The sequence below is a fragment of the Frieseomelitta varia genome, unplaced genomic scaffold (genome assembly GCF_011392965.1).
Source record: "Frieseomelitta varia isolate USP_RPSP 00005682 unplaced genomic scaffold, Fvar_1.2 scaffold_244, whole genome shotgun sequence".
Classification (NCBI taxonomy): Eukaryota; Metazoa; Arthropoda; class Insecta; order Hymenoptera; family Apidae; genus Frieseomelitta; species Frieseomelitta varia.
In genome coordinates, this window is record NW_025109973.1 from 335,099 (window position 1) to 360,582 (window position 25,484).

A 25,484-nucleotide genomic window follows, 5' to 3' on the forward strand; every position below is an offset into this window, starting at 1 on the left:
TATTAACAAAGTCTTCTTTGCACAAAATTTTATTTTAGACTAATCAATTAGATACAATTGGAAAAAAATGTGGGTTACAATATTTTGTTTATTTCATTGAAATTGTACAAAGTGAAAAATATTACGAAAAGACAATCATTATCATTATAATTGCACTAGTTAATAAACCACTTGTAAAAAAATAACTACAAATAATAATTATTACAAATATAAGAAACAATTGTACATTTTTACATAATATTTGTACAGGATTTCATAACATATGTACTTTCAATTTAAAATTAATTGATTAAAGTGAAAGGAAATTTTTATAATTAGTTATTTAGTATGATACTATCCTAAGTAAATTATAATTTGTATTAGAAAAGTTGCACATTTTAATAAATTCTATCTTTTTGCCTTTAATTTGAATGTACAATATAAAATTTGTATATAATCTCCATTTCTATATTACAATATATGAATAAGCATTATTATTTATAATACATATAAATTATTTTAGATATCTAAGGTGTGTGTGTGTGTGTGTGTGTGTACACATACATACACACATATATATCCACTGATTTTTTAATATATAAACATACAGAGAGTAATCAAACTCTCAAATTTTCTTATACTTAAAATAAATAAAGTTTCATGTATAATCACTGTACATATATTTATATGTAAACAATCGATAGAACAAATGTTAAAAATTTTTGTTCAACTAATTACTTTTTGATCAATTTAATTTATATCAATCAAGAATCACATCGTAGTTTTGGCCATATATGCGGTTAAATTTACTTGAATCATATTAAAAAATGTCTATATTATTTGAATTCAATACTGATTTGAATCCATCATCTAATAGCAAATAGTAGAATATACTTTGAATAAAATCAAGAATAAAGTTTAAATCACAGCCTCCGCTGATGATAACGTTGTGTTAAAGAAATCAAAAATTGCGCTATGAACGGCCATAGGATTAAAACAGTAAATAATCGCGGTGAACATTCTGGTAAAGGCCACCATTTTGGGTATGAAGTTGCTGTAGACTGCTTCTAAAAAAATTATATATTTTACATTGAAGAAAATAGAAATAAGATAAAAATTCTATTTTATTTATTTACACATACTATTGATGGTGCCAATGCTTGTAATGTTTGACCCTCTAAACTGCGCACTCGAGCTGTTATTCTATCTAAATCTCTTTGCAAGTTCTGCATAGTTGTAGCTATTTGATTGAAAAATTCATCAGTGTATTTTTCATCTTTTTTAATATGCTGTTTATTTCTTTCTTGTTTATTTTCTGTTACTGATTCTGTATATCCATTTGCATATCCATTAATTAATTCTGAAGAGTTCTCTTTTTGAATAATTAAGTCAGTACTTTTATCAGCAAGACTATTTAAGCTATTAATCATCTTCTGGGTAATATTAATTGTTTTTGTTGTGTCTTTTTGTATTCGTTCTGGAGCTGACTATGGTGCAAGAAAAATCAATATCAATTATGCAAGTTAAGAATAAAAATAATGTTTAATACTGTGCATTGTCTATAATACCAGTAGCTTACTTCAACAGTATCTATAAATTCGTCTTCACCATCAGTATCTGGTGGACTTGCACTATGGCTAGTAGCTGGGCTTGTTTCTAAACTACTTGCAATATGCCGAGTAATATTGCAAATTCTATGTGGTGATGTCTCTCTTGATGCTGTATAAAAAAAATACTTATTGCAAGAATTAAATTGATTCAAACTTTTCTATTTTTCATTTCATTGGTATTTTACTCATTAGCACAAGTTTTTATTGTTTTATTGTTTTATTATTAAATCAGTAAATGAAAGATAAAATATATTTTTACAAATACAAACCTAAGGGAGAACCAGATAATGGCATTCCAGGTTGTGAACGCATACGTTCCAATACAGGACCAAGAAGTAATTCTAAATCTTCAGGTGGAACACTTTCACAAAATGAATCTAGACTGTCTAGAAAATTAGCTACTTTGTCTGTATAAGACATTGTTTCTACAATCTATTAAATTATATACAAATATTAAATTATACTCAAACATTCTATAATATTCAGTAAAACTATAGTAATTTCTATAATTAACCTTTTTTAATTCTTCTACATAATTATTCATAGCTTCTGTTTTGCTCATGTTGCCCAATCGTGTCCAAGCTTCCCATTTTGCTTTTTTAACCACTTCCCAGAAAGCTGGTTTTGGTTGTTGACATGGTCCTTCCATTGCTTGTTTGTAATATGCATAAAAACGCAGCATGATTTCATTGCTAGGTTGATATGCACCTGAAACATAAATCATTATCAATAATATGTTTATTACTGTAATTTTATTAATGAACAATTTAGTTCTATGTGAAATTATAAAATTTGTGTTTTTTGCATTCAATACAGAAAAATTTGTGCTAGTATTATTCAAATTAATTGTAACACTGTAAATTCTTATCAGATTAATAATATTTTAATTGTACAACTTTTGATCAAAGAGTCAAAAGATAATACAATATATTTAATTATCATACATTCTAAAAAAAATGTAAAGACTTTAAATAAATTCCTATAATATTATATATTGTTATGTTTAATCAATAAAAGTTTAAATATTTAATTTTTTTAATAAATTTTCTTCTTTATATTTAACAAAACATATATAAAAATTTGTAGTAAATTAGAAAAATTGATAATTGTGAAAAATAATTGACATATTTGTGATCATTCACGAAGAACATTTTAAACACAAACTACAATTCACCTATTCCTATTCTGTTAGAAAGTGAAATGAGAACACACACACATTCACTTGTATTAAATGGAAAGTATATACATATTTATGAATTTAATGATAGTAAAAATGTACTATACTCAAAGCAATATCAAAATTTAATCTTTCAGATTTGTATAAAACAAAGAAAATTTCTTTTCTACAAAACTTACATTCATAAATTTTACACGAAAACAAAATTAAAATAATTATAAACACTTACGCAATGAAATATACTCGTATGTTATAAAACGTCAGTCAATCACAAAATAAAAATTTTTACTATTTCATTTTGTATCTAATTACAAATATCTAAAATTGCATAAAATTAGCGAAAAACATATTTTAATAATTTGCAAATTTAAAATATACAGATAACATATCAATAATTTGAATACATTGCAGGAATGTGTGAAATAATATTTTTGTTTTCTACTTCAACAGAATAAACAAATAAATATTTTACGAGATCGAGATATGAACTTTGTACGATTATTACACAAGCGTTTTTATATAAAAAGTAAATCTTGTAAATATAGTTGTCGCTAATTAAAAAACCAGTTTGATATGTTTCGTAGTAAAAAAAACTAAAAAAAAAACGTAACGTATAACAAGTTGTGTTAATCACGTAAAGCGCTTTGCGCAAAGCATAATAAAATAATAACATACGAAATGGAAATACGATTAAGTATATTGCTCAAAAATAGCATTTGACAACTCGACGACTGATGATATTAAGATCATAATTTATTTTAAATGTTTGAGAAAATTTACCATTCTTTGGTAAATTCCTGATCACATTAACAGCCGCCTGAAACTGTTCTTCCGTCGTCATGGCAAGATCTGTAGCTTTGAACAGATAGATATTCACACTCACTTTGCTATAACCTTATTTTTTTTTTTTTTCGTTAATTATCAATCACTTTCAATAATTTAAGGTATTTGTTTTCGACCAAACAACAAACGTAAAAAAAACTAACTCGATATCCTTTAAGTTATATGAGAAATTAAGTTAAAAATAAGGCATATAACGATAGAATGACAGATCACCGATTGATGACTGGCGATCGTCCTGTGATCATACACGCATGATGGCGCATGCGCGTTAAATGATCGTCGAGCAAAGTTTAACCCCTTCTTTTCACTTTTTATCATAAATGCCACAATTGTCTTCTAAATTTTGAATAACTCAAAAAGAAAAAACATAGTTTTCAGTATGTTCATTGATTGATTATTTTGTCGTTTGAAAATATTATGTTCCTATATATATATTGAATGGATAATTAGATCACGTTATAAAAGTAGCATATAACGGATATTTTTAATGCAAACCGTTTCTTTTTTCTATGATAAATAGAAATTGTTATTATTTATTAGACAAGATAAGAAAATGAAATTTACATATATAGAAATAGTAATTGTTGAGTTTGACAGTCTGTCTTCTGTTTTATTCATTATTTTCATGTAAAAATAAAATATTATTGAAAAATGTTTGTTATATTGTTATAATTATTAAAAAAATGTGAATTTTATAATTTTATAATTTTTTTCAATAAAATTTTTGAAATCTTTTTGATAAAAAGTTCATTTTTAATCATTATCTATGATACACAATCCATGATAATAGATTATTTTCGAAATGATGATTCCATTAAGATATAAATTTTTATATTTTTTTCAAAGACATAAAATATAATAATAATGAATACATATATTTTTAAAAGAAATTAATCATTCTTTTAATCTTTTACAGCGTTACAAATCTTGATATATATGTAACTGCATGCACATGCGTGAACGGTTACATTTTTATAAATTCAGAAATACATTAACAGTTCAGGTGAGTGAATATGTCATTGATTTTACTTGATAAAAATTAATTCAGTTTAGGATATTTAAATTGCATCAATACTTAGATTTATCTTTTATTGAGGATAAGATTTTATTATAGAACAGATAATTTATATAGAATTTGTAAATCTTTAATTTTATGGTTATTGTAAATTGCTTTTATGTAAAAAATGTTTTCTGTATACATATACATAAAAAGAATATTGGAAAATCTATATATCATATGTAAGTTGAGAAAAATGAATATCTTACAATTTCTTTACAATTTTTATAATAATCAATGTATTTTCTGCAGAAAATTATCATTTATGTTTTATTTTATAGGTTAAACTTTTTAAAGTAGAAATGGTTTCAATTGGTCGTGGTCGTGGTTGGGCTCAAAATGATGGACATTTATTATCAAAACCAGGAAAATCATTATATTCTGATGATATGACTTATGTAAATCTTGTTAGTCTCATTAATCTTGTTAACAGCGAAAACGTAGCACAAAAAACTGAAGATGTTGTGAAATTGATTAATGAGAAAGTAAACAAGGAAAACTTGAAGTAATTTTGCAAACTATTTAGTTTTTATAAACATTTTATTAATTTTTGCTTTGAATAATTTATCGTATACAATTATTTTAATTGATTTTAACTGATTGCAGAGAAATACACGACAAACTTTACTCATATGCTTTAAATAATAGAGATTTTGGGCTGAAATTACTAATGGTATATAATTACCCTACAATTAAAAACATATGTGATTCTGAAGGTACAAGTCTATATAAGCACTTAGTAAAACGATTTCAAATTGATTATGAAAGTAGGTATTATTATGTATATTTCAATTAGAAGCTTATAACAGTTGAAATTTATGTATTTGTTAATTCATCTTTAATTATTCTGTAAATTTAGAAAGAAGAGATCTAAGGCAAAAAAATGCAGTTCAATTTCATAATGCTGTTGTCTTATTTTCTAAATATTTAAGTTATATTGTACATTCATCATGCAAGTTCCTCGCATTACAATCTGCATTAATGGATTATATGGAAATGTTGTTAGAAACAGGTTCTCCAGAAGATATTCAAGTTTTTACAGAACAAGTACATATTTGAAATTTTAATTTAAATTTTGTACTTGACTATGGTTTAACTATTTTGATATATTTTCAGCTTATTGTACATGGAAACAACTTACATAGTAGTTATAAGGAAAAATTAGAAGATTTAATGATCACTGCAAGACAAATGTTGATTAAAGAAAATCTTTCTTTTATATCTCGTCAATTTTTATTGTATGCAATAGATTTAGAAAGTAAAAATTTTAATCCATTGCCTAAATATTTACAGAAATTTTATAAATTGCAATTCAGTAAAAATTTTAAAGAAGAGGACAATGATATCGTTAATTCTTTATCAAATATAAATATAGAAGATGGTAATTGCAAATAAAAATTTAGTTCAAAAAGATATTAGTTTTTGTTTCAGAGAATAGTTTGATAATGTCACCCAATATTTTATTAAAAATATAAATGAAACTTAATTAATTTTAGAGCACCTTTCTTCAACGAATGAACCTAATGATCAGAAATATCAGTCTACATGTGCAAATAGTCGAGGTTTAAGAGCAATTCGAGGTTTGGGAGCGGCAGATGTCCCAAAATAAAAATTAATCCTATTATGTATATGTAAACAGAATACTAATATAAAAATTAACAAATACAAATGGAAACAGGTTATATATGTTCTCTATCTTAATTATTTGAGTTTATTTGAAGAATAATTTATGTAATGTTGCTGATAATACTTTGATGTTTCAGGTGTTTGCTGATGACGACTGTACATATTTTATAAATAACAAATTAAATTAAACAATTTAGAGTATTTTTGTGTTTTAGATTATATTATAAATCTAAAATTCCCAAAAATATAATTTTTATGATTAATTTGAGCAGAATAACGAACAAAGTGCATTCGAAATTTATAATGTTTATTAATAAAAAGTATTGTATTATCTACTAAATTTTATACTGAAAATATATTATAAATGTATATAATATTGAAGCAGTATATTCTGATATTCAATTAGGATTGAACTAAGGAATGACTAGGAATGAGCAATTCAATTTATTTACAAAAGGAATTAGTAATTTATTTAATTATAGAGTACCGTTTTCTTTCATTTTAGATAAAATAAAAGTAATGTTAATTATTTTTAAATTATATAATTATCAACAATAAAAGTATTATTTTTTATTCTTTATTCTTTATTCTTTATTATTTTTTATTTTTTATTCTTTATTATTTTCAAGATGTAAATTGTTATATATATTTTTTATTGAATAAATACAATTGAATAAATATATTTTTTCAATTTTTCCTATTTGTTTTATTTATTTTTTTTTTCTTAAAAGTTAAAATAAGATAGCCGCAAAAATAAAATTTGGTCCGGAAAAGATCGTAATTTTAAACTTAAATTTAGAAAAGATGAAGTGATAAAGAAACTATAGTGAAATAATCAAAATCAAATAAAGTTACTGAAATTATGAAAATCTCAGAAAATTATGAAACTTTGAAAGTACACACACACGCATACACACATATCGACACTAGTACTGCACTATATATACGGCTATTATTAATGTTAAAAAAAAGTGTGTTAGACTAAACTTGTTTAAAGTCAAAGGGCATATAATTTCATATTATTAATTTTTTGATAGATAGAGAGCAAGTAAAGGTTAACTTTGTTTTTTTAAATGAAATTATATAATTTTTAAAGCACTAGTAAATTTATCCTGTTTTTTATAAAAAATATTAATTATTTTATATAGGAAAACTATTAGATTAGTAGATATTTTAATTAAAATTTTTTCTAAATTAAAAATTTTAATTAAAAGAAAAAAGAAAACTTCTCTTTCATAAGGTAGATTTTATAAAAATTGAAGTTAAAATATGTACCAATTTAATGGCTTTTCGACAGATTAATACTTTTTATAGAAAATCCTGAGATGATGTTTCAAAAATTATAGGATTTCATCTAAAAAAAACTACAATCTTTGTATATCCACCACATGCCCACCTATCAAAAAAATTTAATACTATCATTGAAGAATAGATAGATCGGATATCATAAATGGGGCTTCGTGTCTGTGGATCTGGACCAGGAAAATAATCACTGGCTTTTAGCGCATTCTACGCTTAAACCACGAGGTATGTATATGAATAGACCAAGCACCTTACGCGGTTTCGTGGTTTGAGATCTGAAATACCGACATAGTAAAAAAATCATTGGTTTCTTTTAGCGCACTCTACGTTTAAACAACGATGAACGGGGAATTACATCAAGTAAAACGATCGAGGTTGTTCCAGTAGTAAATGCGCCAGCAATACGATTTTTGAAACGCATTACAGTGTTGTCAAACTTTCAATAGTGAAGCTAGTAACTAACTCAAATCATCTTACTACATATATGTACATATGTTAGAAAGAACTTTATCCAGATTTATCACGACTTTTAAATATGTAGTAAATTAAAATTTTTAAATTATTAATACATGGTCTTAGCTGTAAATGACTTACATTTTATTAAATATTCTTAAAAACAATTTTTAAATAACTAAATTCTCAACTATTCTGAATTATTATTAATATTAAATTATCAAATTTATGTTAAAATTTTAACAATTTTATTATAATTATGCACTGCAGTTATGACAAATAGTATAAATTCTATAATTCATTAGTAAAAAATTACACGTATTAATTATTAAATAACAAATAAATAACAAAACTTATTAAAAAATAAATTTTTTATTAAAAAATAAATAACAAAACTTGGTTATTTATGAAATATTAATGTAAATCATTGAAATATTAATATAAATCTTCATGAAATATCAATATAAATCTTTAATTTTTTCATGAAGATAAAAAATATAAACATATCTATGGAATACGTCTTTATGTATCTCACAAAATCAATCTATGTTGAATGTGTTTACTAAATTTGATATAAAGGGACACATTATGTGGTGCAAATTATAGTTTTGCAGATCAAGACTAAATATAGGGATAGCACATCAAAACCAAACCGAAACTTTACAATGTCACAGAACATTATTAGAACTAGATAGATCATTTACGCGGTAGCTTCTTGATGTAAAAATAGGTATATCTTTCTCTGATTTGTACTTGTCCTTGACCGAACCTGAAGACGGCTCATACCGTGACAAATTCTAAACAAAGTATTTGAAGGGACATAGGTTTCAGATTTCCTATTCAAAGCATATTTGCTGAAATGCATTCTAAGAGCATTTTGTCTAATGCTGTTCTATTCGTCAGGAAAATATAAAAATATAAAAAATTAAAATATAATATTTTAAATTTAAAATCAGGAAATATTGATTTTTAATAAACAATTATTTTTAATTCTTTTTAATTTCTTTTATTACTATTTTTAACAAAACTTTTTATTGATCTTGAAATATACATTTATTTATTTTTTATAGAACAATATAACAAATAAATAAATAATGCAAATTTCCTTATTTTTAAAATGTTTTCTTTTTCATTTTGATTGTTTATCAAATATTTGAAAACAATTCAACTTTTATTAATTAAAAAATAACTCACTTTCCACTATAATCATTGATAACGCAGAATTTTCATGAATTATAACTAATTTTTCCAAAACAATATCATGAAACTTGAACGAATTTTGACAAAAGAAGAAATGACACTATGTTTTATTTATATGCAGCATGTTTTTCTTTCATCTTAGTTCTATTATTTTATAAGGCAGCGATAATGAATGAAAGAATAGAAATAAAAGCACTGACAATGAATGAAATAATAACACGATAGAATAACACGATCAAGTTATCAATAATGCGTGCCATTAGCTTTAATATTTATTATTGTACTTTTGTAACTGTTCTTAAATGCAATATTTAAATTTCTATCACGAAGATTTGTCGAAAAGAGAGTCAACAAATTATATCTACGAAAAGCGACGATATTATTTGCGTGACTTTGTCATTTGGTTTTTTCATGTTCAATATAACGGATATAAGAATTTAAAAAAATTATTTTTATTTTATTTAATTCAAATATGAAATAAGCATTTTCTTGAAAATCAAAAATATGGATTAAGTTATTTTTGATATCATTTAAATGATTTTATTTAATTCTATTTAAATTTTATTTAAATAAAAATTATATTTTTAATTATTGTTTATTACTTATTATTTAAATAAAAATTTGCCTAAATGATTCGAATGCGGGTAATTGATACTTGGAGTCGAATCNTTTAAAATATTATATTTTAATTTTTTATATTTTTATATTTTCCTGACGAATAGAACAGCATTAGACAAAATGCTCTTAGAAAGCATTTCATTTCAGCAAATATGCTTTGAATAGGAAATCTGAAACCTATGTTCCTTTAAATACTTTGTTAGGAATTCGGCTCAGATAACGATTCGGCTAAACAAAGCACAGAATCTCGTACAAGCAACATAACTACGCACGAAAATCTCGCAGCAAACCCCAACCCACAAATCATAAAATGCCAAAACACAAAACCTCCTCCGATATACGTACATGGAAATATATCAAGCTTCTGGATGCCCTAAAGGAGAAGTATAAAAATACATTTCAAATTAAATTCGTTTCTAACAAGCTAAAAATTATGTTCACCAATTTAGCGACAATTTAACGATTTTAACGACTTCAAAACCATATGCAAAAATGAAAACACAGAACACCATACTTACACGATTAGGACAGAAAAAACAACGACGGTAGTTTTAAAAAGGACCTATATGGTTTCCAGAAGCAGGATATGTAATAATATAAAAAGTTTAAACCCCAACATACTCCAGGAAGTATCCAATATACCGAGGAACATTTGCACCTGGGACATCAATGGCGCAAATAAATCATATTGGATCGATCCATAGAGAATATCAAGATTTATTGAGAAAAATATTGGAAAAAATCGCACAAGCCTACTCTCCAGTGCTTCCTACTAGCTGTAACAGAAAGGCAATTTGTGTTAAGTGCCTCACGATTCCAGAATTTGCAAAAAAACTGTTGAAACTCTACCAACATGCATAAATTGCAAAGGGATCATCCAGCGAACTTTTCAAAATATTCTACCCCTCTAGCTTTTTTAAACAAAAAAAGCTTGTATTCAAACAAAATCCAGCCACCACAATAACTTTCACCTATTCCCCAACAAAACTTCCTATATTCAGCCAACACGAGAATTAAAACAACGTTTTACATACGCAAGAATCTTAACATCTTGAAAGCCACCGCACAATCTCTCGTCATGAGAGCCACAAAATATAACAAATAGTCACTAAATATTGTCAAAATAGCCACTAAAATCAGTGGATTTAAATCTATTTTTAAGAATAATCTCCTTAATCTAAAAACACTAATAATCTTGATAGAGTAAAGCCACAATTTATACCAAATGCACTAATTATCTTGATAGAGTAAAAGCCACAATTTTGATAGTAAAAGAACTGGAAAATGATTCATAGAAAATCTCTCAAATTCACCTTATGGAACGCAACTTAAAAGCGTAAAAAACAAAGCCATAGAACTCCATAAATTCCTTATTGATCACAATTGACATTGCAATTATTAACGAAATCTGGTTAATCTTTACAGATGCATTCAAACACTCAAATTACAATAGAAAAGACGGATCCCTCGCTACCGCTAACAAACCAAGAGGAAGGGTACTCATAGCAATAATATAAAGACATTCCAATTGAAGACATTCCGTAACCTACAGTTACGGTCAAAATTAAATGGACAGGTAATAGAAATAGGTATGAATTAAATTTAGTCAAAGTAGTACTATTATTACGTACTTAAGTTTTATACATTACATATCTTTATGTTACATAGATTATTTAGTGAATAATTAAAATTAATATTTACATTTGTATTGAAATAAGACATATTTAAAGAAAAACTTAGCTGATTTTCGAGGGACGAAAATAAGTGGACATGTAATAAAATAATATGAGAAGAATAAAATTAATATTTAGTATGTCCACACTTTGCTTTAATAATTGCTTCTAGACGTCGTGGGATGTTGCTTTATCAGATTTTCAATGTAATTTTTATCGATATTTTCAAATGCTAAATTTTTAAAACAATCGTTCTTGTTCTTTCGCTTTTCTAATGGCACTTTTGAGTCCAATACACTCCATAAATTTTTTTTATTGGATTCAAGTCTGAACTTTGTGCTGGCCATGCCAACAATTTAATATTTGAATCCTCAAAAAATTTATTGGTCTTTTTAACAGTGTGCTTCGGGTGTCTTGTTGTCTTGCTGCAAAATAAATTCTTCTTCGAGACCAATTTTTAAAACTGCCTCTTTTAAATTTTCGCATATTATTTCAGTGTACTTGTCAGAATTCATTATTTCTTTAATTTGTTCCAAACTACCAACCCCATTCCATGAAAAACACCCCCATGACATTAATGATCCTCCGCGAAATTTGACAGTTGTCGTAACGAACAGCTTTCTGTATGATTCATATTTGTTTTTCCACACATAATCCTTTGCTTCAATTGTTGCAATTCAAATTTGCTTTCATCACTCCACATTATTTTTTTTCCAGAATGATATTGGCATATTTACATAGTTTTTAGCAAAAGCTAAACATTTCTTCATATTTGTTTGATTAATATATGGCTATGGCATTTGGTTTTATAGTATCTTAATCCCAACTCCTGCAATCTACGTCGTACTGTTTTTTTATGATACATTTAATTCTAACGTTTCTACAATATTTCGCGATTCTTGGATTTTGTTGACATTTACAAATAATTCAACGATCTTCCTTCGCGGTGGTACAACGTTACGTCCGCGACTGCTTAAATTTTCAACGGTTTTGTGTACTAAGTATTATTTATAAATTTTTTCTACCGTACTTTTGGAAACATCGAATTTTTTTGCTATCACACGGTAATTTAATTGATTGCGGCAGTCCGATACAATCAAATAACGAATTTGATTTCAAATTTTTTTCTTGCTGACATTCTGCTATTTCCTTACGAATAATCTGTTCTGTACAAAGTCTAGAAAACAACTAAACAGAATTAATTCAAATTATTGATACCACAGCGTAAGAATGGGAAGGGACAACACTTCACAACTTTGTTTAAGTTGTTTGCCTTGGAGTAACGAAACAAACGAGTGTCCACTTATTTTTGTCCCTCGACAATCTGCTAACTTTTTCTTTAAGTATATCTTATTTCAACACCAATGTAAATATTAATTTCTATCATTCGCTAAATAATCTATGTACCATAAAGATATATAATATATGAAACTTAAGTACGTAATAATAATACCACTTTGACTAAATTTAATTCATATCTATTTCCATTACTTGTCTATTCAATTTTGTCCGTAACTGTACCTCCCCTAACAAATAACAGAGTACATAGCAATAAAACTGAAAATCACTTTTACACTCACTATCGACGCCGCGTATGCACCACCCAAAACAAAAATAAGCCAAACCGATCTCGATAATATCATTCCTCCTCGCAGTGTGGGACACTTTATTATCAGGAAAGGCTTTAACACCAAATACCACGGAATAATCTAAGCAAAAACGAAAACGGATCGGCAATTAAAAATCATTCAGAGACTACCAAATCATACATAGCCCAACTTATACACACAGACAACCAACAGAGACATCTTCCTCTCAAATGCACCTTACTCTTACAACTGTCAAATCATTGACGATCTACCTTCCAACCATCTACCAATAGAACTACTATTTCAATTACATAGAACAGCAAGAAGAACATACTAACTGGAAGACATACGCAAAAATCTGCAATAAAATTAACATAAACCCATGCCTAACTAACGAAACACACATAGATACAGAAATTAAAACTCTTATCCAACACATAAAAAAAGCATATCGAAACGCGACACGAACAATCTCGCGCACACAACATAAGCCTAATCACTGATTCGCTCCTCTCCGACATAAGAAACAAAAATAGAATGCGAAGAAAATATCAAAAAACTGGTAATCCGATCTTCAAATTGTAGAGAAACATCCTCACAAATAAAATTCAGAAAAGAATAATCCACGCAAAAAGTAATACATGGCAACAAAAATTAGCCAACATAAGAAACACTGATCACACTTTATACAAACATACATACAAAACACCGGTGGCAAGAAGGTTTAGTTCGAAATTTTGAAAATGTACACACGCACGCATACAATCAACACTCTCCCATAGAACAGGACATGGAACACAAACTAACCCTCATCCAATCAACCCTTCCAACTCCAGTTAATTACCCATTTTGCATTTCAAAAACAGTTAAGAACATAATCAAAAATCTTTCAAACAATGAAGCAAACACTAGGACCCGACAAGATAACTGCCATTAAATTCAAAAACCTATCCAATAGTACAACTTTACTATATCTACAAAGCCTGCCTAAAACTTGCCTATTTTTTAATAGCTTGGAAAATGGCTAAGGCTATTCCAATACCGAAATCAGGGAAACCCATAACAAACACATCAAATTACAGAACGATCAGCCTCCTCGATATTCTAGGCAAAATCTTAGAAAAAAATCATTCATCATCACCTCCTTGTAAACAATAACAAATCTGACATGATAACCCCCCAGCAATTCGGCTTTTGACAAAAATCATTCATCCATACAAGAGTTACAGCGCGTGACCGAACACATCATTTTGGAAAGAAACAAGAAAAAAACAATCCATTTCTATTAGACTTCAATAAAGCATTTAACTTCATTTGGGACAACGGCCTAATAATCAAACTACACGCAATAAAAATTCCATCTTCACTCATCAACATAACAATCAGCTATCGCTATAACAAGAATTTTTACGTTTCCATAAACGGTACTAAATTTACAACCAAAAAAGTTACAGCTGGAGTTTCTCGAGGATCCATTCTAGGCCTCCTTCTTTTCATCCTTTACATCAAAGATAGACACACAGCCATATTCGTCGATAACACCGCAATTTACGTTTCCTCGTGAAGTTCCGAAAGAGCCACCAAGTACATTCAAAACCACATAGATTTACTACAAAAATATTTCAAAGACTGAAAACTGAAAATAAACCCTGCAAAAATTCAAGCCATTACATTCATCACAAAGAAAAACTTGATACTAAATCCCATTAAAATAGCAGATCAAAATATTCCCTGATCCTCCACTGCCAAATATCTGGGAATCATCCTTGACGCAAAAATCATTTTTCTGGGCTTCCGCCATAGAAAAAGGAACAAACAGGCTCTACACAGGCTTTATCCTCTTATTTTCAGCAGTAGCAGACTAAAAACGAACATAAAAATAAATTTATATAAAAGATGCATTAGACCACTCATCACTTATGGACATCAAAATGGTGTCCCCAAAACTGGGCGGCTGCTGCCAAAACTCATATAAATAAAATCCAAAGGATGCAGAATAATTTCTTACGCATCATTCTAAATAAACATATGACACGCCCATTAGAATATTACACTCTATAGCAAACATTCCAACCATTCAAAAATTCATTCGCAACTCACTCACTACAGCGTACAATCCAAATTACACTAACCCACTTATCAGAAATACAAGAAACTACGAAGTTACAAACATACTTCTAAAAATCAGGACAAAGATGCAATCACACAACAGTATACAACATCAGGATCAAAAATCAAGCACCGCAGGTTTTTTGCAAATTTTTTCCTGTACCACATCTACACGTACCACATACATAAAATTAAACAAGCAAATATTAATTCATAATCCTCTTCACGTTAAATGCAAGTTGTAGGGACACGTTACTTTAGGAACTGCAGAAAGAAAATTACTCAAAGAAAGAAAGAAAAAAACCCACGGACAGAAACTGTTTAGCACTGCAGCAAGCACGATGTATTGTTATATTTTTGTATCTATAAGTTTTAATAAACAGTTCTATGAAATTGTGAAGTATAATTTTTAATTATATCCTTACAACGTAACACTGTCTTCAGGTTCGATGAAGGATCAAAGTACAAATCAGAGAAAGATATACCTATTTTTACGCCAAGAAGTTACCGCGTAAAAGATCTATCTATCTCTTCTAATAATGTTCTGTGACATTGTAAAGTTTCGGTTTGATCTTGATCTGCTATCCCTATATTTAGTCTTGATCTGCAAAACTATAATTTGCACCACATAATGTGTCCCTTTATATCAAATTTAGTAAACACATTCAACATAGATTGATTTTGCGAGATACATAAAGATGTATTCCGTAGATATGTTTATATTTTTTATCTTCATGAAAAAATTAAAGATTTATATTAAATAAATAACCAAGTTTTGTTATTTATTTAGTATAAATCTTGCTATTATTATAGTATTGATAGACAAAGTAGTTTATAGAAAAATTTCAAATAATATTTTAATTAATAAGCGTAATTTTTAACTAATGAGTTATAGAATTTATACTATTTGTCATAACCAATGCACTGCAGTGCATAATTATAATAAAATTGTTAAAATTTTAACATAAATTTGATAATTTAATATTAATAATTCAAAATAGTTAAAAATTTAGTTATTTAAAAATTGGTTTTAAGAACATTTAGTAAAATGTAAATCATTTATAGCTAAAACTATGTATTAATAATTTAAAAATTTTAATTTACTACATATTTAAAAGTCGTGGTAAATCTGTAAAACATGGATAGAGTCTTTCTGATATATGTAGTAAGATGATGTCGGTTAGTTACTAGTTTCACTATTGAAAATTTGACAACACTGTAATGGGTTTCAAAAATCGTATTCCTGGCGCATTCACTACTGGAACAACCTCGATCGTTTTACTTGATGTAATTCCCCGTTCACCGTTGTTTAAACGTAGAGTGCGCTAAAAATGTAGTAATTTTTTACGTCGGTATTTCAGGTCACGGGCCACGAAAGTCCGTAAGATGCAACGTCTGTTCATATACATTGTCTGTGTTTGTGTTTTATGTCGTCATCAGCGTTAAAATAAATTCGTTCCTGAATATTATTCGGAAACAATCACAAAAAATATGCGTCAGCATATTCTTGAAATATTTCAAAATGAGATCTCTTAGAAAATTTAGCAACAATAACAATGACTATTGCGAAGACATTCCAAAGATGAATATAAAAATCTCTGCAATTGTCCAAACTGATCTTTAGTCTTGATTCTTTGGTCTTCATTTTTTAATCTTTTGTTGTAAATTTGTAACTCTAATCAGAATATATTATCATCAGAAACCTAGTTCTTGATCTTTGTTTTGAATATCCTAAACGAATATCTGGATCTCGGACATATCGAAAACAACATTGTTTTCTCGCAAGTTTATATTTTTCGATCTCTGATTCTATTGGAAAGCAATTGTTTCCATGGTAACAATACTGTTATAATGTAGAATTTTTAATTAGCCGAAACATCAATAACAATAATGGTAAGGGAGAAATAGTTAGAGATGCTGATTTAGAACAATAATTTATTTTGTAAAGAACTATCTTATCGATTTACTAAGCCTAGTGGACAAGTTATTGCATCTGCTTTCTTCAAATAATAATTGTCACTTATAATACCGACCAAAGTTAAAACGCTGACTAATAATATATTCTAACATTATTTGACGTATTTACAATTTGCATCTGCAAATAGATGTTTTTTTTATTCGTATAATAAGAAAGATTTTATATTACAATATTCGTTCAGATTGCTCGTAGATCGTAAATTATATACGAAGCGTAGTTTATGCAATATTAATGTAAACGCTTGTTAGCTTCTCGGAATTAACAAGCGTTTGCATTATACATAGTTCATCATTGAAAGTTTTTTGCACAATAATATGACAGTTTTCCTCCATTATATTATATCCGCCATTCTGCTGTAAATTGACTTTTGTCATAATGTACATATATAATATGTATACGATATAACCGCTTGAGAACTTAAACAATGAAAGTTAACACTGTAACTTGTCTTTAAAATAAAGTCAAACGACTGTAACAAGGAATAATAAAATTTGATAAAGAATATTATACATATCCTAAATTTTTTAAAACTATTGTATAAATTATATCATTTTGTTAATTTATTAAATTTTCGGTATTGAAAAATACATTGTACTGTAAAATAAAGTATTTCCAATATTAGCGTTATATGTAATAGTTTTTACAATTTTTTTTAAATTCCATAAACTTATTCTATTGCATGAAATAATCAAAGTGTTCTTCTATAATTATTCAGGAAATGAACGATATAACAGAAATTTGCATATATTATAAACCATCGATGTTTCAATTAACTAGGTAACTATACGTAACATCCTTGCAAAATTTCTAAGCAATATCTTATTAAAAAAATTCTTATATATATATATATTTAAATTAAGAAAGTTTATCTATGTGATAAAAGAAACAATAATTTTATCTGTTAAGATAAATGACATTTTGTCATTCTTTTGCATTAAAAATGAAATTAACAGAAACGTAAACAAGCTTTGATTTCTTATAAGTGATCTCTTTATTTTTGATCATTGTTCCAAAACAATTATCGGAACATTTTATTTTCTTGATCAATAAGAAACGATCACGATTCCATTTTTTCAGGAATAAATTCTTCCTCGAGCTCAGTTTTTAATTTTGTCTCGATTTCTGATTGTTGATCTGCTTTTTGACCATCCTCTTCTATTTGTTCATCCACGTTGATTTCTTCTTCTTCTTCAGTTGTTCCTGGAACCATTTCCTCTTTTACAGTCACTCCTTCATTGCAATTTCTTTCTTCGGTATCTTTTTTTTTTATTTCGATGGTATTCTGTGTATTTTTACTGGGTGGTGGCACGTCTCCCGGTCGATGAAATGTTAACATATGATGATCTAGTTCTGCTCTGAAGAAGAACTTGAGTGTACATTGGGAACAATCGTAGGGACGAGCACCCAGACCGTGTTCTTGAAGCATATGATTCTAGAATTGAAAGACCAAAGATCGATACAGTATTATTAAAGTTTTTAAAAATTGAATAAGAAGCAAGAAGTAACAAGGAAAAAGTTGAGATAAGCGAGAGAAAAGGACAAAATTTTTTAACAAAATAAAATATATATCTTTAAAAGTAGAAGAATTATGATTTTATGATACCTGAAGACCAGTAGGTGCGGTGAAGAGAGATTGACAAATGTAACAGCTGAGAGCGGCACATCCTGCGAAAGTATGCTCTATCAAATGACTCTGCAATTCTAATGGACTGCTAGCTTCAAAAAGACACAGATGACATCGTAATGTTTCTATGGAAGTCCTTCCCGATGTTTCTAGATGTTCTTTTCTTACATGTTGCTGAATCTTTGCCTCTGTTGGGAACGACATCTGAAAAAAAGAAATAAATGTAATACAATACAAAACTTTATTATATTAATTATTATGATCTACTTATTATAGCCTTATATACCTGACACTGTATACATGTGTATGTGTTTAACATAACTCCACTTATAACTTTTTCATGTTCGACTATCCTATGTTTCTCCACCTTGTCAGAATCCTCAAATTTCACCCCACAATCTTGACACTTCTTTCTATCATTCCCCTCATTTTTATCTTCTTTATTCTCGGTTTCCCATTTATCCTTTGATTTATCCCATTGCCCATCTTTATTACTGGATGTCCAAGAAGCATCACATTTAATAGGCTCGTAAGGTGAATTCAAAATAGGTAGACCCTGAGAGTGTCGAATGTAACAAGATTTGCAAACTCTTAAAGACTGTCCTCCTCCACTTATATTACTTGGAGGTAAATTAACAAAGTCATCAGCTGAATAATCTCTTAAACAAAGACAACAACTTGGACTCTGATTCTTTTGATTGGGACTGGGGCTGGATGCCACGCTGTGAGAACCAGAAGTTCTTAAGTGGTGTCTGGCATGGAGACGACATTCCAAATCACTGATCAATGTCTGTCTACAAACTACACAAGCTGCAGGAAGATGAGGAAGAGAACCATCTAATCTCTGCTGAGGATCCACATTCTCCAGACTGTGTCTTTGCACATGTTCTAGAAACTGTGATTCTGAAGATAGGTTTCCTCGACAAACGATACATGTGTCACTTAATTGAATCTTACAATGTTTCTGAAGTTTATGTTCTGCAAGTGTTGCTCCTGATGGACACACTTCGTCACAAATATTACACTTGTGGCGTCCTCCAGGTTCACTTGATGCATGTTGGATCCTTGTATGAGATTCTAGGTCAGTTCTAGAACGACATACTTCTCCACAGTATGCACAAGTCATGCTAAGACTTGATATAGACTTATTTTGAAACTTGGTCGGAGTGTGAACCAATTTTTTGTGAGCTTGAAGTTCTGCTTCGTTGGAAAACTCTCCTCTTTCGCAGAGATCGCATTGTTGAGAGGATGCATTGGTGTAATTTGGACGTTTATTGTTGTTGTCACGTTGATTCAGAGAATTGTTGTTGCTGGAAGCTGGAGAGCGACCTCTTTTTTGGGATTTAGCCTATAATAGAAAATGAAAAAGAATGATTGATCAAATTAGAATTTAAAGCTTGATTTTATTAATCAAATATTTGATATTTTCTGAAATAAATATTGAATTACTCTACTCTACAGTATATATGATAATATACTGTAAGATAAATCAAGGAGAATTCTTTTTATACTTAAACATTATGTAATGTTTACATATGTATATAAAGGAGAATTCTTTTTATACTTAAACATTATGTAATGTTTATATATGTATATATGTATATACCTCTTCCTGTAATCTTGGTAGTCTACCAATTCTTCCATTCTCTCTAGAATTACTTCTCATGACATCCTGATGATCACTAGAGTGATGTGCTTGAGTAATATGTCTATCTAATAAAAATTCCACGGCAAATCCTTCTCTACAAACAGGACATCTATATAAGTTAGCAGAATGGCTGGCTAAATGGAGTTGTAGTTCCAGCTCGGAACTACAACAGATTCCACAGAAGACGCATCTTGGTCCGGAATTCCCAGTTATTCCTGGAGTGGAAGCAGGACTCCTGGCCACAGGACTATTATTTGACATCGTTGGAGGTGCGTGGACATTTCTTACATGGTTTGCCATTTCAGACTCACTTCGGAAGAAGCTTTTTCCTTCTTCTGGCGCATTTCCCGGTGAATTTTCATTATTAGACACTGTGCAAGCATTGCATCTATAGATTCTGCATTCTTGACTGTGTTTCACAGCAAAATGAACCTGTATCGCTACTCTAGAATCAAATGTATCTCTGCACAAGGCGCATCGATAGAGATGATGAGCATGACTGTCGAGTAAATGCCTCTGAAGAAGATCAGGATGAGGATAAAGTTTCTTACATGCACCACAAGCATATTCTTTACTAATCTGGCCCAAATAATGTTTCGTTAAATGTACCAACATGTCTTCCCTATCTTGAAAAGTGGCTTCACACTTTAAACAAGGGTGTCTAACATCATTTCTATGATCAGCTTGAAGATGTCTAGCTAAGTGTTCCCTGAATGATTCGAAGTCCTTTAAAGCAGCTCCACACTGTCCACATAACAATGTACCAGCTGTATAATTACTTTCTGTACTGGTAGAATGCTTGTTGGTCAAATCAGCTGGCTCAGAAGACGTTTGCTCCCTACATTTCTGACTCCTGTTACTTTTAGTGTCATAATTTCCATTCATCTTAGAATCTGTATAGTCTCTAATTTCTAGGAGACCTGTTCTTCGATTTTCACAATGTTGGAGAACATAGTGTTCTGCATAAGTCGCTGCAGAAGTACAAGGAATGCCACAAAGAGGACACATCATCAAAGCAGAGCCAAAACCATCGGTTCTATGAATCGAAACCAAATGATCCCTCAATGAGCCTAACGTAGAGAACTTCATAGTACACTGACTACATGTAAATGCGTTTTCATAGTGATCTTTTTCTATAGATTTTTCTGAATCATCTTGATATTTCCTTTTGTGTTCTTTAGATGATCCTTCTGGCTTTCTGTCGAAAGTCTTTTCATTCTGATAACTTATTTGTTCATTGATTCTGTTAGTTGATGGAGATACTGCAACAGTTTCTCCACTTAAGATAGCTTGGTGCATCGTGTGCACGTGCATCTGGAGTTGTTGCATACAACTGAAGGTATCTCTGGTACAATACATGCAAGCTAACTTCAGTGGAGAGCTCAGAATCGGAGTTGTCGAAGCACTTCCTTGAGTACTTTTCATACAAGTTTTTGAATTCAAGACTATATTTAGAGATGGCGATGGAGAGCTTGGTATTGGCGGCGATGATGTACTATGAGAGGATACACTTCTTCTACCATAGTCGACGTCCTGAAGTTTGGATGTTTGAGATTGATGATGTTTCTTGTGAGATTGCATGTGGGATGTTAGGGCAGCTGCTGTGTTGTAGCCTCTAGAACAGGTTGTGCACTGATACGGCTTTTGAGTGTCATGGGTCTTCATATGAATCTTCAAGTGGTCACTAAAAATTAAATATATGCTTTTGAAAAAATAATTTTTTATTATTAGTAATATTACTAATATTATTATTATTATTATTGTTATTGTTGCTGTTGTTATTATTATTATGTAGATTGTTGACTTGAATATTCTTTTTAAGAAGAATTGATTTGCTATTTGAATCATGAAAGATAAATCGATTAGTAAATTTTAATATTAAAGACATTAAAGAGAACATTTCAATCTTTAAAATCATGCTGCATGTATAAGAAAATTTTTTTAATGATTTCAGAAATATTTAAATTTTGAGAACGAAAGTATCCTTAGTTTCTGTTGCATGTATCATTCGTTGCATGATCTTTCAACATCTTTAAAACAAACGAATTTAAGATTTTAGTTAAAGTTTTAAAGTAAGATTAATTGCAAAGCGATTTTTTTTGACAAAGTTATAATAATTTAAAATATCGACAATTTTTCATTGAGTACATGAACAATTTCGTGTATGATTGTTAACTATACATTCTAACGGTTATTAAAGTAATCGGGATTTTGATCTCGCTAATTCTTTCTGGATATTTTAGTTTATTTCAAAAATTAAAGATCAGGCGTGAAATTCAATTACAGTACACGACAGAACCGACAGTTTTCTTTTGGAAATTATCAAGTAATCGTAAAAGGATAAAAGATTTAATTCTATTGTAAAAAGCAAGATAGTTTAATGAAATTAAATGCGGCCGTTAGTTTTTATATGTATTTTAGTCTTAATGTTTTAAGAAGATGTTTAATACAAAGTTTAATTATCTACACTATAAGAATTTTTTCAAATTTCAGACATTTTTTAGTTTGAGAAAAATGCAAGTTGGTCGAAAGAGCGTAGCAGAATTAATATGTTAAATGTTAATCTTTTTGCAAGCAATAGTTTTATAATATCTTAGAAATACGATGTAAATATATACTTTTCAGTATCAATATACTGTTTCAATATCTAGAACATGTTAAGATTTTTTCAAAGAGAAATAATGATTTCTTCAAATAAACATTTTATTCATAGTATTACTTTTCTATAATAAAATTATAATTTAAATTATATTTTTATTTCTCAGAAAAAATGAAGGAAAGTATGGGAGCTCTAAATATGAATCCACACATATGCGTGTGTGTGTGCGCTATATGTATATGTATATATATGCATGTATATATGCGCGCGCGCGCGCGCGCGCGCGTGTGTGTGTGTGTGTGTGTATGCGTGCGTGCGTGTGCGTGCGCGCATGTATGATGTATGTATGTGTATGTATGTATGATGTATATATATATACGAATATATCTCTAATAAAATAGCTTCTTCGTTTAATCCGAAATCTCGAGATTAAAAAAACTTCCAATCACAACTACGACGATAGAACGATTACTCAGTTGAAATCAATTCTTATATCGCAAATTTGCGAAAAGTACCGCTTTTAATTCGTGACACGTTGACAAAAATAAAAAGACGCGGGTGATAGGTCAACGATTTTCCCCTGTGCATGTGTTATTAGACAGATGAATAATTCATCGAGTCGGTGGAAAACTAAATCCGTTATAAGGTGAGGTCACCGGTTCGGTCCAACCGGTCAGTGTCTCGGCTCGTTCAGAAACGAAGACAGACGGCAAATTCGCTTTTGCACTTTACGTTTGAATAATTCATGTGTGCCAGGATTATCGATGTGGTTACACTCTGGTTGTCCTATTATTGTGTTTATTGCCTCTATGCGATTTCACTTCGTGAAATTTTGGAAAAGAATTGGAAAGCATAGATCAAAACTAAAGAAAATAACTATTTCCTTATAATTCCAGGCGTTTCAAGTGTTCAACTTTCTTGGAAATGTTTATTATGCAGGATTGAATAGTCGTGTATTAGAAATTATGTACATATTCATATATCTATACTAATGTTCTAGTTCTACAATTATAAGAAAGGAGTATATACGAATATAGCTATGAAAGTTTATACGAATATAATTATGAAAACAGATGAGGAAGAAAGGCTTTAGAAATCTTTTTTACGAACTGCTCTGATATCCTAGTTTAAACTTGAATATTTAGAAATTAGAGAAGGGCATATTCATTGCATTACTTTTCGTGAAACGTCTAGAATGTTGAAATAAGAAAGTTTGGCGCGAAAGATTGGCAGCTATTGTACATTATTAAAAATGTAATTTTTTCCTTCCTATAATTACTCATTATAATATCAGTGTTACATTTATGTGGGAAAATTATTACAGAAATTAAAAAATTCGAAAGTTTCAAAACTTAAAAGAATAATCTAATTAATGTAGATAATTTAATATAGATATATTTAAAACAGCAGTTAGATTACATTTAATAAAGATCCAGAGAAATTTTTTAAAGATTCTTATTAATAAATCATTAGTAATAATTAGGTATAATTTTTCATTTTGACAATGAATTTAATAATTCGCAATTTTCTCAGGAAAAATTTATGTTTTGTTTAAATAAAAATACCCATTTCAGATAATATATTTTCAATCAATGAAGATATTAAGATATGATTTTCTGTCAAATTAGGAAAAAGATGTTTGATGTTACATATTTTTTATTTTATGACAAATGATCAAGCGATAACAACTGGTCGAGCGTGTATTTCGATCGATCTCGATCGTCGTTATTCAGATCTCTCGTGGCTGCGGGATCTATGTAAGAACCACAGGGGTTTCACCCTTTTGTTGGGTCACAAGCCGACTGTCAAGCTGGAAGAACGAATAGAGATGTGGCGTAAAGATCCGGCAATGCGATTGTAATAATGGCTGACAGACTAAGTCTCTGTTACGACTTTTTATTTTCATTTGTTGTCAGATTAAAAATACTAATTTACTCTGTGTAAAATATTAATCTTTAAATTTTGTGAAATTTAGAAATAGAAATATTAATTTATTTTTGGAAATACAAAATATTATTTCTAACACATTATTTTTAATGGATATTGGTTGATTTAGATTCAAATTCATTCTTTTGTTCTAGGTTTTAAAAATCTAAGAGAAGTTTGAGAAAAATTTTAGAAATCAAAGGTCTAAAATTTCATGCGGGTTATTATACGCAAATTTTTCTACAAATTCATATCTAGAATATGAAAAGAATATTAAATAAATATGACGTTATAAAAGAACATTATATTTTGAATATTTTATATTATTTTTTATGTTATATGCATTTTTTGCACAATAATTTTCCACTTAACATTTTCTATAAAAATCCGCAGTCTAGCTATTAATCACTCATTGTAAATTTATTGATAATGTTATCGATAAATAATTTAAATATTAAATATTAAAGATTCTC

At 28.8% G+C, this 25,484-nt stretch overlaps 3 protein-coding genes across 8 annotated transcripts in view; 1 reads left to right on the top strand and 2 right to left on the bottom strand.

The window, feature by feature from the left end:
* Positions 1-518: 518 nt before the first annotated feature.
* LOC122528029 (acyl-CoA-binding domain-containing protein 5) lies at positions 519-3,872 on the bottom strand. 2 transcript variants are annotated; one of them, XM_043652706.1, is made up of 6 exons: positions 3,547-3,872; positions 2,104-2,297; positions 1,859-2,021; positions 1,559-1,698; positions 1,122-1,466; positions 519-1,043 (listed from the first exon to the last, which is right to left on the bottom strand). In XM_043652706.1, exons 1-6 carry the CDS (start codon positions 3,605-3,607, stop codon positions 903-905), a joined length of 1,044 nt encoding a protein of 347 aa, XP_043508641.1. In that variant the 5' UTR covers positions 3,608-3,872; the 3' UTR covers positions 519-902. The 2 variants fall into 2 exon arrangements, with proteins under 2 accessions (XP_043508641.1, XP_043508640.1); XM_043652705.1 differs by having other exon boundaries at positions 522-1,046; positions 3,547-3,869.
* Positions 3,873-4,525: 653 nt separating this feature from the next.
* LOC122528030 lies at positions 4,526-6,493 on the top strand. Of its 2 annotated transcripts, none has more exons than XM_043652708.1 (7): positions 4,526-4,612; positions 4,948-5,171; positions 5,273-5,433; positions 5,526-5,713; positions 5,783-6,047; positions 6,163-6,344; positions 6,430-6,493. In XM_043652708.1, the coding sequence occupies exons 1-6, from the start codon at positions 4,556-4,558 to the stop codon at positions 6,273-6,275; spliced, it is 1,008 nt and encodes a 335-aa protein (XP_043508643.1). In that variant the 5' UTR covers positions 4,526-4,555; the 3' UTR covers positions 6,276-6,344; positions 6,430-6,493. The 2 variants fall into 2 exon arrangements, with proteins under 2 accessions (XP_043508643.1, XP_043508644.1); XM_043652709.1 differs by lacking the exon at positions 4,526-4,612 and adding an exon at positions 4,791-4,848.
* Positions 6,494-18,253: 11,760 nt separating this feature from the next.
* LOC122528027 (zinc finger protein 423) overlaps positions 18,254-25,484 on the bottom strand; it is a 159,066-nt gene continuing 151,835 nt past the window's right edge. For all 4 annotated transcript variants that reach the window (XM_043652701.1, XM_043652704.1, XM_043652703.1 and 1 more), the window contains 4 exons: positions 20,445-22,170; positions 19,125-20,186; positions 18,818-19,042; positions 18,254-18,646 (listed from right to left, as the gene is read on the bottom strand). In XM_043652701.1, the coding sequence (XP_043508636.1) occupies positions 18,272-18,646; positions 18,818-19,042; positions 19,125-20,186; positions 20,445-22,170 (3,388 nt within the window). In that variant the 3' untranslated portion in view covers positions 18,254-18,271. The remainder of the gene's footprint in view (positions 18,647-18,817; positions 19,043-19,124; positions 20,187-20,444; positions 22,171-25,484) is intronic.

Coding starts and splice junctions, on each gene's coding strand:
- LOC122528029 (XM_043652705.1), bottom strand. CDS start 3,607: ATGACGACGGAAGAACAGTTTCAGGCGGCTGTTAATGTGATCAGGAAT. Junction 1,699..1,858: donor ATTATCTGGTTCTCCCTTAG/GTTTGTATTTGT, acceptor TTTTTTATACAG/CATCAAGAGAGACATCACCA. Junction 1,047..1,121: donor AAGCATTGGCACCATCAATA/GTATGTGTAAAT, acceptor TAATTTTTTTAG/AAGCAGTCTACAGCAACTTC.
- LOC122528030 (XM_043652708.1), top strand. CDS start 4,556: ATGCACATGCGTGAACGGTTACATTTTTATAAATTCAGAAATACATTA. Junction 4,613..4,947: donor GAAATACATTAACAGTTCAG/GTGAGTGAATAT, acceptor TTTATTTTATAG/GTTAAACTTTTTAAAGTAGA. Junction 6,048..6,162: donor AAATATAAATATAGAAGATG/GTAATTGCAAAT, acceptor AATTAATTTTAG/AGCACCTTTCTTCAACGAAT.